At 37.3% G+C, this 13,082-nt stretch overlaps 1 protein-coding gene and 1 long non-coding RNA gene across 2 annotated transcripts in view; one reads left to right on the forward strand and one right to left on the reverse strand.

The window, feature by feature from the left end:
• The window catches only part of LOC141381173 (uncharacterized), a 70,103-nt gene that overhangs the window by 13,082 nt on the left and 43,939 nt on the right, over positions 1-13,082 (forward strand). The window lies entirely within an intron of this gene.
• Positions 7,928-11,384, reverse strand: zgc:163079. The gene is made up of 6 exons (NM_001083582.2): positions 11,259-11,384; positions 10,838-10,858; positions 10,567-10,735; positions 10,169-10,443; positions 9,206-9,348; positions 7,928-8,528 (listed from the first exon to the last, which is right to left on the reverse strand). Exons 1-6 carry the CDS (start codon positions 11,311-11,313, stop codon positions 8,250-8,252), a joined length of 942 nt encoding a protein of 313 aa, NP_001077051.2. The 5' UTR covers positions 11,314-11,384; the 3' UTR covers positions 7,928-8,249.

Here is a 13,082-nt window from a genome sequence, read left to right on the forward strand (position 1 = left end):
AGCTGTTTGCATTTCTTGAGGTCACAGAAGCTCCCTGTGCGTGTGATCTTAACTAGGTGCAGCTGTAAAGTGCGAGCACCTTTGCCTCACATGAGTGTCGCTTTGTTGCTGTGTGTGCGCGCGAAGAGACCTTTGTGCTGCTGTCTGTGTGTGTGTGTGTGTGTGTGTGTGTGTGTGTGTGTGTGTGTGTGTGTGTGTGTGTGTGAGAGAGAGAGAGGGAGAGACAGAGAGAGATTGAGAGAGAGAGAGAGAGAGAGAGAGAGAGAAAGAACGTGCTTATGTGTGTGTGTTTATACATACAGCTTGTGGCTGTCTGAACTCTGTATAGCGTATAGCTGGGTGGTTTTCGGTTTTGTTCTCCCCCTGCTCATTAGCGTGAACGGGCGCGGCGGGTAGAAAACGGGGCGACAAATTCGGGCTAGAACTTGGCGGGATTCAACATTTAGTCCCGTGCTGATCTCTACCACAGAGTGCCATCTGAACATGCGAATGTCCGTGTCTGGTGTGCCATATTGCGGCTCTAAGCGGGTCATCCGGTGCCTCAGTCAAAGTTAATTCAGTGTGCGTGGTTATTAGTCTGTGTACAAGCTCGGCACTTTAAACCAGCACACAGTTGTCTGAGAAACTATACAAAGACACAAATGATTGTTTACTCTCTGCTTGGTCTGTGGCCGAGGCGTACATGTAAGGCTAAATGCTGATCTTCTCATGCAGCGTCTCTGTCTGCCTGTTTGTTGCCAAACACAGAGCGGGCAAGCTCTTGGCTCCGCCCCTTGATACGTTGGCCGGGAATTTGAAACTAATTTTTATGTGAAGCTACATGCCCCAAAAACAGCAAACTGTGTACACGCCCCCAAAACAACACTTTTGAACACATTATAATAAAAACATCTGAACTATGTGTTGAACTGAACCTAAACTGGCACACTCAGAAGAACCTTAATACTAATATTAAATCATAAAAAAGGGGTAAACTATGTGCCCTTTAAATGAGAATTTAGAAAATAAAATCTGGAAAATTTTAATCAAAAGAATGCGATGTATGCTTACAGGCTGGTATTCGATTCGCAGAGGATCTAAACGAGGAGGACAAGATGGCATGGTAGCACTTGTGACCAAAGATTAAAGAGGCAAGAGATCAGAGGAAGAGAGCATATTTTCGAGGGCCTTTTGGATTCATAGAAAATATTCAGATTTTCCCAGTAGAAGGAAATATTTAATGGAATCGACTAGGGTGCACAAATAAGAAAAGTGGTCATGTTTAAAGGGACCAAGGGAATCGTTACTCTTTTTTTTTTTCCTCACACAGTTATTTGTGGTGTGTTATTGCTAGCTTGTTAGCTATGATTGAAGTGTATGTTTACATTTAGTTCCAAGTTTTCTTTTATTTTCATTAAATACCAGGGGGCTTAAATTCAGCATTAGAGGAAATCTACATTTTTATTTTGCAACAGGCAAAGTGTATTTTATTGCGGGAGAAACATTCCATTACAGAAGAATCAATCTTTGGAGTTACCAATAGGAGGATAGTGGGGACACCATATTGTTTGCCTACTTATAAATCTGCTGGTGAGCCATATGCGTGAATGACTGCCATAGAAAAGTAGTTAAAGAAAATACAGATGGACACTGGATTACTGCGGCCTTAATAATTAAATGTGCTCCACTGATTGGTGGTGCTAATGAACAAAAAAAGAACAAAATTTTGCTAAAACAAATATCAGGGACTACTGGGAATTTGAAAGCACTTTCTCAACTGATAATATGAATGTATGCGCTGACTTTAATTGTTTTTGATGGATAGATTTCCAACAAAATATACTTCTTATAAAAATAAAGAATGCATTGCAATTTTTTTGTATAAATAATTCTCTCTCAGATGTTTGGAAACATGTTAAGCCTGAGAAAAGCAACATTCATAAAATAGACCTGTAATAAGTTGTAAATCGAACTTAAGTCGAATAGACTTTTTGTTGATAACCCAAGAAGTCCTAAAATGTGTTTTGCGAGCTGAAATTTCTGTAGCTCTTACATTCTATTGCTGTTTATTTTCTGTCAGTCTGATGTCCAACTCAGAAATAATACTTACAAAAATACTGGATAAAATAGGAAGCATAAATATTTTGTTACATGGTAAACAAAACACTCAGTTATGATAAATGATGAAGACTGATTCATACAAATAAATTATTTAAATACAAAGTGAGAACATTCAGTAGATTATAGCTATGACTGTGTGGAAAAGTAAAGCTAATTAGAAAAAACTGTTGGTAAAAGACAATAATGGTTTGTTTTAAAAATCTATCATTACTTTAGATCCCAATAAGGAAGACATGATTAGATTGAGGGTGTTGAGAAAAATAGTTTCTAATTAGTAGATTAGAAAAAGATAGGCAAAAAAGAAATACAATTGGAGTTGACAATATTGTGTTAACTACTGTATATAACTTTCTCTACTGTTCAGTTTTTTTTTTTATTGTGTCATGTGAGACTGAGTGTTGAAATATACCCTAGACACACCTAAATAGTGTAACCCTTATGAAGGCAAGTTAAAGGCACTTGTTTTTTACAGTTGAAATCAGATTTATTAAACCCCCTAAATTATTAGCCCTGGTTTATTTTTTTCCCCTTTTTCTGTTTAACTGAGAAATTTTTCAACACATTTCTAAACATAATAGTTTAATAACTTATCTCTAATAACTGATTTATTTTATTTTTGCCATCATGACAGTAAATAATAAAAAATATTTGACTAGAAAAGTTTCAAGACACTTCTATTATGCTTAAAGTGATATTTAAAGGCTTAACTAGGTTAATTAGGTTAACTAGGCAGGTTATGGGCGCTAATAATTTTAACCTTAAAATGTTTCTTATAAAATAAAATAAAAATAAATAAAACAAATAAGACATTCTCAAGTAGAAAAAATATTATCAGACATACTGTGAACATTTCCTGAATCTGTTAAACATCATTTAGGAAATATTTTAAAAAGAATAAAAAATTCAAAGGGGGTTTAATAATTCAGATTTCAATTGTAAATAATAATCATGGGAATAAACGCTTTTGAACTTTTTCACCTACATTTCAAGTGACTTGGACTTTTTTTTTTTATATATAATTATTATTTCTTTATGAATCCTTTGTCCAATGAGCACTGCTAAATTAATTACAGAGGAAGCACCTTTTGTTTGAACTTCGTTTTTGAGTTTATGGTTGCTTTTCTATAAGCTTTTATAAGATCTCTAAGAACTTCTACTCACTGGATATTTTTTTTTTTTTTTTTTTTTTGTAATTTTTGTGAACGCCTAAACATTAAAACTTACATACTGAACTAGTATTGTATTCTATTTTAATATTCAATATAAATATATTATTAATAAGGATTTCTTCATAAATAACTGTAAAATATCATGATTCTGCTATATTTTGTAATAGATTTATCATGTGCTTCACTATTAAAGTGAAAGTGGCTGAGCTGACAGAATCTAGATAAATTGGTTTTGTGGGTGGCATTAGTCACATGCATTTTGGTAAAAAAAAAAAAAAATTGTATGTAAAATGCACTGCTGTGCCAATTCACACCTGCTATGCTGCATTCCTAAAGTATAAGGAAATGAGATGTTGTTCTTCACAGTACCCAGATGCTAAATATAAACCTGATGCCATGAGAAATTGTAGTGTGCAAGGAAACAGGGCAGTAAAAAAAACATTAACACAATGCAAAATATAAGTGAATAAAGAGACCTGTAGATAATAATGTTCAACTGAATGTTTTGCGAACTTTTCCATGTCACCACAGTAAAACAGACCGTTTCCCCTTTGAAAACTGTTTGATTTATGTGTTATGTTTGGGATCTCTTCAAAATGTTTACATCTCTTATTGTTATAAACAGCCAGTCGGTTTTAGTAGACCACATATAGTGAATAGGCTATGGGACCATGCTTTACTACCATATGTTCACTCCCACAACGCATGATGTACTGTATGGCAGAATGAATGTTCCCCTTCGGATGGGGAACTTCAATGCTATCAACAGTGGCAGTTGTAGACCAGAGTAACTGGGGGGGCCAGGCAGGGGCCACTTGTACTTTTAGGGGGTACACTTGTACATACATCACAAACTTAATTATTTAAAGTCATTATTTTATGCATCACTCTGCAGTCTTCATGAACTTTCATTCATTCATTTTCTTTTCGGCTTAGTCCCTTTATTATTCTGAGGCTGCCACAGCAGAATGAACCACCAACTTATCCAGCATGTTTTAGGCAGCAGATGCCCTTTCAGCTGCAACCCATCACTGGGTAACACCCATACACCACAGACAATTTAGCTTACCCAATTCACCTATACCACATGTTTTTGGACTGGTGGGGGAAACTGAACCCACGCCAACACGGGGACAACATGCAAACTCCACTCAGAAATGCCAACTGACCCAGCAGGGGCTCGAACCAGCAACCTTCTTGCTGTCAGGCGATTGTGCTACCCACCATGGTGCCCTGTCTTAATGCTGCCCTAACATAAATAAGCTAATTAAATAACTTAAACTCAAAATAATCTTCCATGTTCATTTATTTGACAAGTAACTTGGTATTGTTGGATAACACATTTCTAACATTCAAGTACATCAAGACACATTTTTACATCTGTAAACTGTAACAGATGCAGTTGAAAATACAGTAATGTTTTTCTAGTGATCTAAATCAAACCAAGGACATTTTTACAGTATTTTCTATAAAACACAAATCATTCTTCTGGAGTCATAATTAGTCTTTTTTTCTTTGTTTATTTCTTGAATAAAAGCATTTTTATATATATATTTTTTTCATTTAAGTTCGTGTTATTAGCCTCCTTTTAAGAAATATTTACTGTGTATTTTTTGATTGTCTATACAGCAAACCAGTTAAATAATAACTTGACTAATTATTCCAACTTTAGTTAACATAGCCTAGTGAAGTCTTTAAATTACACTTTAATCTGAATCAAAGACTATAGATTAAAGATACTTTAATCTGAATACAACTATCTTGCAGAATAACTAGCAAAATGTTACGCACGGACTGTCACCATGGGAAAAATAAAAAAGTAGTTATTAGAAATTAGTAAGTTGAACCATCATGTTTAAAAATGTGTTATAAATAAATCATGTGTTAAAGATTCGTGCTTTATGCTTTATATCACTGTTTCATCTGTTCTCCGGCTTGCTGTTTGTAAGTTCAAGACTGCATTTCCTAACGTCAAGCTATGTAACTTACACTTAATCTCTGATTAATAATAACCTCATGCATAGCCGAGGACTTCCTCTATTAAATTTGGTATAATCGCTATTGAAAACAGTAGTCTAATATCATCAACAGTGGACATTTTGATAGTGTTTCACAACATGAACATGAATGAAGTTGAATCTTATTACCTGTGTCAATTTTGGGGTTAACTTCTGATGAATGCGAGAAACTGATGCGCGCAGCACTGTAACTGACAAAGCGAAAGTGCGTGAAAGCAGACAGAGTGAGTGTGCACGACACTGAGAGCGTGCACCACCGACGGCTGATCTTGCTTCTCCGTGGCGTTTAGACACAAAAATACGCGTCCACATTTAAGGGGCCAGAGGGGGGGCCAAGCTTGTTGACACGGGGGCACCGACCCCCCTGGCCCCCCCTTAGAACCGCCACTGGCTTTCAGTGGATTTATTTATTAATCCACAAATGGGGATTTCTTTTCAGAAAGCCAATCGTCTGAAAGAGTTTATAACGGGCCAATGAAATGCCAAATGAGTTGGCAGCGTAAGCTTGCGCACCTGGAACTTATTGCCAATTAGCTCCGCATAAAAGCATAGGGAAGCAAGCAAACGCCATCCTTTTCGCTTCAGAGACTTTTACAGCCTTCTGAGAGAGTCGATGAGGGTTCCTTCTGCTGTAATCCAGCTATTCCGAGCGAACGAGAGTGGTCTCCCGGTCCAGAGTGGGTACATGCGGCGGCAGACGGTCGAGCTGGGATTCTCACTTGCCTGCCGTTCTTTGGGTCCGGTCCTCCGGAGGGGTGCGTAGAGTTGCAAATTTCCTAAAAGAGCAACACAGTCGTGCAGCATGTCCTTTTCAGGATGGCGCTCTGACTGTGCGTTTCTGGATGCGGTGGTTTCCTGTCTCCGGATGATGGGCACGATCAGTGCGTTGCATGTCTGGGGGTCCAACATGTTAATGCGATGCTTGCGGGCAGTTCATGTCGTCATTGCGATGCCATGTCTGTTGCGCAATTAAGATCGCGGCTAGCTCTTGTAAAGGGGCGAACCACCCCAGTTGTCCCCTGCACTGCAGTGGGCACACAGGCAGATCTGAGGGTCTCAGCGAGAGATAATCCGCCGCCTCCGGGCCCGCTGACCTCCCGCTCCTCCAAGCGCTCCATCCAAGCTTCGGGCGGAGGAAGCGATCCGTCTAACAGATGGTAGCCCTTACGCTCGATGACACCGGAGACAAGACGTCCACAGCGGCATCGGAGGGTGGGCTTTCATTGTCCGATGATGATCCAGACCCGCTCGCCTCCTCCGGGGAGGTGAGTGCTTTCAAGACGGATCCTGAAACGGACATGTTAGCCGTGCTTTCCGGGGCTGCTTTGGCCGAGGGGTTGGAGATGGTTTATCGCCCAGCTCCGCGGCTGGACTGACTAGATGGGTGCTATGTATAGAGGACCATAGGGCGAAGCGTTTGAAGCCTCTCGTCCCCTTCTCCGCATACTCAATTATCTTGACGACTGGCTGATTTTAGCCCACTCTCGAGAGCAATTGATTATGCACAGAGACAAGGTGCTCTGGCACGTCCACCTGTTGGGTCTTCAGGTCAACCGAGAAAAGAGCAAACTCGCCCCCGTGCACAGGATCTCTTTTCTCGGGTTGGAGCTGGACTCTGTCATTCAGCCACGGTGCAGTCCCCCCTCACGCGCGGACCTGTGTCTTCCCTCTCTGCTAACCATCTTATTATATGCGTACTCCCCCTTCTCAGGGCTAGTCCATATATTTTGCTATCATATCATACCATTGGGTAGCAGGTGGCCTCCGCAGCGTCCTCCCGATCGGGACTGCATGCTTTCCATACGTACTGTCGTATTTTCCTAGAATTATCTAGACGATTGCAACTACCAAAAATGTATATCTAAATCCGTAAAACTTTTTTGAGTGGGATAAGTAAGGGCCAGGGACACGTTGGAAGACTGCGCCTCTTTGATGCAGGAGTGCTCACGCTATGCCTGGTTATCTTCTCATCAGAGGCGAAGGTAAGGTGCAGTCGTTATGGTGTTTTCCAGACATTTTCCCATTTGTGGATTAATAAATAAATCCACTGATAGCATTGAAGTTCCCCATTCGAAGTGGAACGCTCTGGTTACTAAAGTAACCCTCATTCCCCGAGGAGGGGAACGGAAATGCTATATAGCATCGCCATAATGATTGTTCCTTAGCTGTAAGTGTCAGTCTCTTCAGCTTAAAAGGATGGCGTTTCCTTGCTTCCCTGTGCTTATATGCGGAGCTAACTGGCAATAAGTTTCAGGTGCGCAAGCTTACGCTGCCAGTTCATTTGGCATTTCATTGGCCTGTTATTTACTCTTTCAGACGATTGGCTTTCTGAAACGAAATTCCCATTTGTGGATTAATAAATAAATCCACTGATAGCATTTCCGTTCCCCTCCTCGGGGAACGAGGGTTACTTTAGTAACCAGAGCTTTAGCAAAACTGTAAACATTTTAAGACTTGAATATGTTTAAGTTTTTCATAATGATATAAAGTGGTTTATGCACAGCTTTGAGCAAACACCCTTTTAAATATCTTTTTTTTCCATCCACATTTAAAATAATTAGGTTTATTTAGTCATTTATAGTTTGATCAAGTACACTGACCCAAACTTAAATACAATAATAGGAAAAAAACTTCCACAAAAATGATTTTCATTGTTTATTTTGCATAGGGAATGATTAGTTTGAGAAAAATACAGAAATGGATTACATTGCAACAGGTGCATGTTAATTGATTTGCACTTATAAATGAATACATTGCGTAAAGCTTCTCGTTCAAAAGAATGCTTCATTACATCACAGTTTTGTGCTTAATATAAACTGACCCCAAATTAAATTGATATAAAAAGTTTCCACCAAAGAAAAGATTAGAAAAAGGACTGCCTAAATCACCCTTTTCTGTGAGTGAGTATAGTAAATTGTCATAATCGCTGCAGTACCACATCCAACAAATTATGGCTCAATCTTTAAAAGAAGCGTGAGATGAAGAGAGGGATGATGGAGAATGCGAGAGCAAGGGGAAATGAGAAGAGGTTGACTGATCCTCCAGTGAAAGTCAAAATGAGGGGGTATGAGACAAATCCAGGCAGGCTGCTGTTTGTGTAGTAGCTGATCCAGTCCTCATATTCAGACACTCTGACGTATATAGTAGGATAGCCAGGTAGACCACAATAACCACTGACCACAACTCCAGACTGAATCCAGATGGCGCCCTGCTTGATGACCAGTGGACCTCCAACGTCTCCCTGCAAAGACAAACACAGTTTACACTTCAACAATCACACTGTTAGAGATATGAGTGTGAGATGTGGTGCACCATGAAACATGACAGAAATTGTTATAACAATTGTAGTAGTTCTTTTAGAAAGTCATAAATATATAAAGTAATTTTAAAGTTACAGTTTTTGGATGTACAATAGTGTAAATATAACCTGTTCAAATTCATGTTCAGTTATTCTTCCCATTATCTTACTATTATGATATGAGTAAAAATAAAATAAGTGGAGGGCAAAAAAGTAATACATATAGTTCTAGATTTTGATATGCAAGTTTTACTATTTAGGGTAGACATGTGGATGAAGATCTGCATTGGTAATATAGTAAAATATACCATTTCAGGATGTCTTATTTATAAATGTGGTAAGCACAAAATGGGGGCGAAAATTTGTATATGCCACACGAAAGGAAACAAAACTTGACTGGTGAATGTGCAATTGAGTAAACATATTTAACTTAACTATTGACTTAATTGAAGCACTTCATCATATGAGCCATCATCATCAATTAATAAACTAATATTGTATTATAGTGTGTACCTTCACTTTTGGGAATGTTTTTATACAAATTTTGTTAATCAGACCTCTGGTCTCTCACGTTGTTGGAGAAAAACAATGGATAAAAAGTGCCTGATAAAATGTCTTACCGCACATGGTGCTTTTCCATCCTCATTTAAGTATCCAGCACATAAAAGTTTATTTGTTATGATTCCTCCATAGGCAGCATTACATTCAAAGTTGTTCACAATAGGGGCCTCCACCTCCTGCAGTACATCAGGAAGCATGATTTCTGGCACATAAAATAGATGCACAGATCAGTCAAAAGTAGGGATGCACCAAAATGAAAATTCTGTGTCAATTGGCAGAAAAATTCAAGCAATTATGATTTATTCTTTAAACAATGAAATGTTCTTTAAAATTTACCCCAATAACTTCTTATTGTTCTGATTAAAAAAATAAAAAATAGCCAATAAAATAACCACATTTAATAGAGAATGAGAGATTGTATCAAACGGCAATGCATTTTGAGAATATGAGAGACAGTAGCCTGCATTCCATTTATTTCTATAGGTAAATTGTATTATATATACACCATATATATACAATTTGCAATTACCTGTAAATGCTTGTACCTCAAATAACGAAAATTATAAAAGGAACTCATTTATTTATTTGATTCACACCCTCTGAATCTGTTCTCAGCTTCTTTAGTTTCACTCCATTGCTTAAGACAGAATAATATGGATGTATTATTTATAACTTCTTAATTTAGAGCTACAAATAGAAAAAACTAACTAAACAAAACTCTTGTTTGTTTCTGTGGCAATTTGCATTGGAATGCACCTAACCATTATTTAGATTCCCAATCTCTTAGTCATTGTCATGGCAGTAGCATTATTGCAAGCGGCAATTTAGGTTTTTTTATTTTTATTTTATTTATTTTTTTTCCAGCAAATTTTTTATTTTTTATTTTTTGGTCAAAAACTGAAAATGCTATTTTTTTGCAGATACTTTTTGATGGCCAAAATTTGTTGCAACCCTTGTGGAAACCACATAGAAATTTCTTAATTTTGCTTTAAAAGTTTGCTTCAAAACCATTCAAAACTCACCCTCCACTGTAGCGGGCCTATTTAAATAGCCCCATCCAGTAACCCAGCTCGCTGTCCCATCGACAAACACACTACCAGCAGCAGCCAGACAGACCGGCTTAATGTAATCACTGAAAGTCACAGGGGAAGAGAGCTTGAGAAGTGCTAAATTGCTGTCAAGACTGTTATAATTCGGATGCTTGATGATTTTCGTCACTGTCCTGGATATCTCATATGGGTTTGAGCCATTTTGAGTCTGACGTCCCAAGTAGACCACAATGTCAGAAGCAGGCATTCTGGAAACATAGATATATTGTTTTTAACTGTGCAGACCATGTGATTCTGGAATATATTAAAGTTTCTGATGAAAAAGTCCTATAAGTATAGGATAATTATAAAATTAGCCATCAGATACTTACAATGCAAAGACTTTGGCTGTTGTCAAAACCCATCCTTTATTGATTAGAGACCCACCGCAATAAAATTCTTCAGTTGCCTTTAAGTTAATGCTGGCCTGCCACGGCCAAGACCCTTGTGTTGCATTCAGTCCACCAATAATCTTGGTGTTGAGAGGCGCTCGACCACAGACTGATGAGAGAAAAGACGATTTGACTATTATCTGTTTACAACACATTCACAACCAAACATTCGATGTGAATGAATATGAGTTTGGATTATACAGAAACTTACCATCTGACTGACCCAGACAGCCTGTTTCGGTAAAATAAAATTAAGAAATTCGTTATTTGTAAAGGGCTTACTAAAAATGTGTTTCCATACATGTTATTTATGTGATTTGCATGAACTGAGCTAGAATTAATGTCAAGAATATAACATTTGAATGGTTTTGGATTGCTGCCATACATTTAGATAATAGGTGAAATTCTGGACAACAGCAACTGAACCTAAACGGAAAGATTTTTCTTTCGTGTTTTAGAAAGTGACAGAAAACATTGTATTATTTCAGATCAGTGATTTCACTTTGTAAAGAAACCCTACAACAAATGTGCAAAAACCTTTAGTTAAACAATTAATGTTGCTAAAACATTCAGTCTTACAATTGGTAATTAAAAATACTTTTGAAAGTAATTCAAGTTATTGGTGAATTTACCTGCAATGTTGAGAAGTATGGCTCCAGCCACACAGAAGACTGAGTTAAACTTCATTCTTCAGCACTGCAGTATGCCCTGACTGAATGTTTTTTTCTTCTGCTCTCTCTCTCTATTATCAACTGTAATGCTTAAATACTCCTGCCTTGATCAAGAAATTTCCTGCCTCCACCCACATTATGTTTTTTTTTCCTGAAGCAGTGAATTTTTTTCACCAACAGCATACTAATTCAGTATATATATATATGTATATATGTATATATATATGTGTATATATATATATATATATATATATATATATATATATATATATATATATATATATATATATATATATATATATATATATATATATATATATATATATATATTAGGGGTGTAACGATATTAAAACCGAACCGAAATATCGCGATACACCATCCACGATACGTATCGCGAAACTCTTGTGGCGTACCGCGGTACTCTCACGCCCCCTGCTGCCCATTGTTGAGGTTGACGTCACTTGTCTCTAACTAATTGAACCAATTTAAACACATCTTTAATATCATATTTGATTAAATTGTTTTAGTAATTATGAGGATTTGTTCTAAATATTATATTCTAAAGTTAGTATTTTAGTGCATGTCATGTCATGTGACTTGAGTAAGCATCACACTCGTTACTACTGGACGCAGGATGGCTGCTTTACTGAGATTGCAGATCCCCCAGACACATTTAAGTCATCTGTGTGGAAACATTTTGGTTTTCCAGTTGAGTACAGGAATAGAATTTGTGTCGTAGACAAAGCGCACGCCTGTCTGTCTCAACTGTTTCACGAAACTTACTTGTAAGGAAAAACATTTAAAAATTGTGGTAATTTCACAACGTGAGGGTGTAAGCAGCAGAACTGCCAACAAAAGTGATTTAATGTACAAAAGTAAAACCAGAATAATGCCCAAATATACAAAAAAGAGAAATATTTACACTAATAAAAATAATATAATAAAGTAACAAATTCAAACAAAAGTATCAAACAAAAATTAGTTAAACTCGAGCAAGGGGGTGATAGTGAAGACAAACAAAAGAAATAAATATAATAAAACATTTCTAACTCATGAATAACCCCTCTTACCTCGCTAAAACTGATGAAAAGAAAAAAAAGGTCTTCAGCGCCGTGCGTCGCATTCTTCCCTATACTGAATAAAATAAACAAAGATGACCTTCACCTCTTACCTGATGTCTTTAACAATACATTTTCTACGTGTTTGCAAAATGGAAATCGTATGACATTTTCCCTATCCACCTTACACTAAGACTGAACTTGAGGAGATACAGCTATATTGTCGGGAAGGAACGGATAATATACAAATCAATTGAAATAAAAATGTACAAACCTCACAAAATTTCTTAAAGTGGGCAAAAGTAATGCAAAATAATTTTACCCAAACGAAAGTTAAGCAAAAACAACGAAAATCATAATCATGTCAGAAAAATACACGAAAAACGAGATCAAAGGAAAAAGCGCTCTCTCTCCCGCTCTTCCTGACATGCTTTTTACATTCCCGCGCTGCGTCGCCAAATGATGATAGATCGGTCTCCTGACCAATCAGCTGTCAAAAAGGTGGACCTACAGAAATTACAGGCATAGAGGGAGCGGGAGAGAGAGAGAGAGAGAGAGATCGGGAGGCAAACATACAGCCGGCTACAACCCTAACATTAGTTTCAGACACAACCGCAATGTATTTTACTGGTGAATATGTCATGAAAAAACACTTTACAAACACATTATATGTATATTTTTCGTTAATTTAAACAGAAACCTATCTATCTAAATGAAACCATATAAT

Source organism: Danio rerio, chromosome 3 (genome assembly GCF_049306965.1).
Source record: "Danio rerio strain Tuebingen ecotype United States chromosome 3, GRCz12tu, whole genome shotgun sequence".
Classification (NCBI taxonomy): Eukaryota; Metazoa; Chordata; class Actinopteri; order Cypriniformes; family Danionidae; genus Danio; species Danio rerio.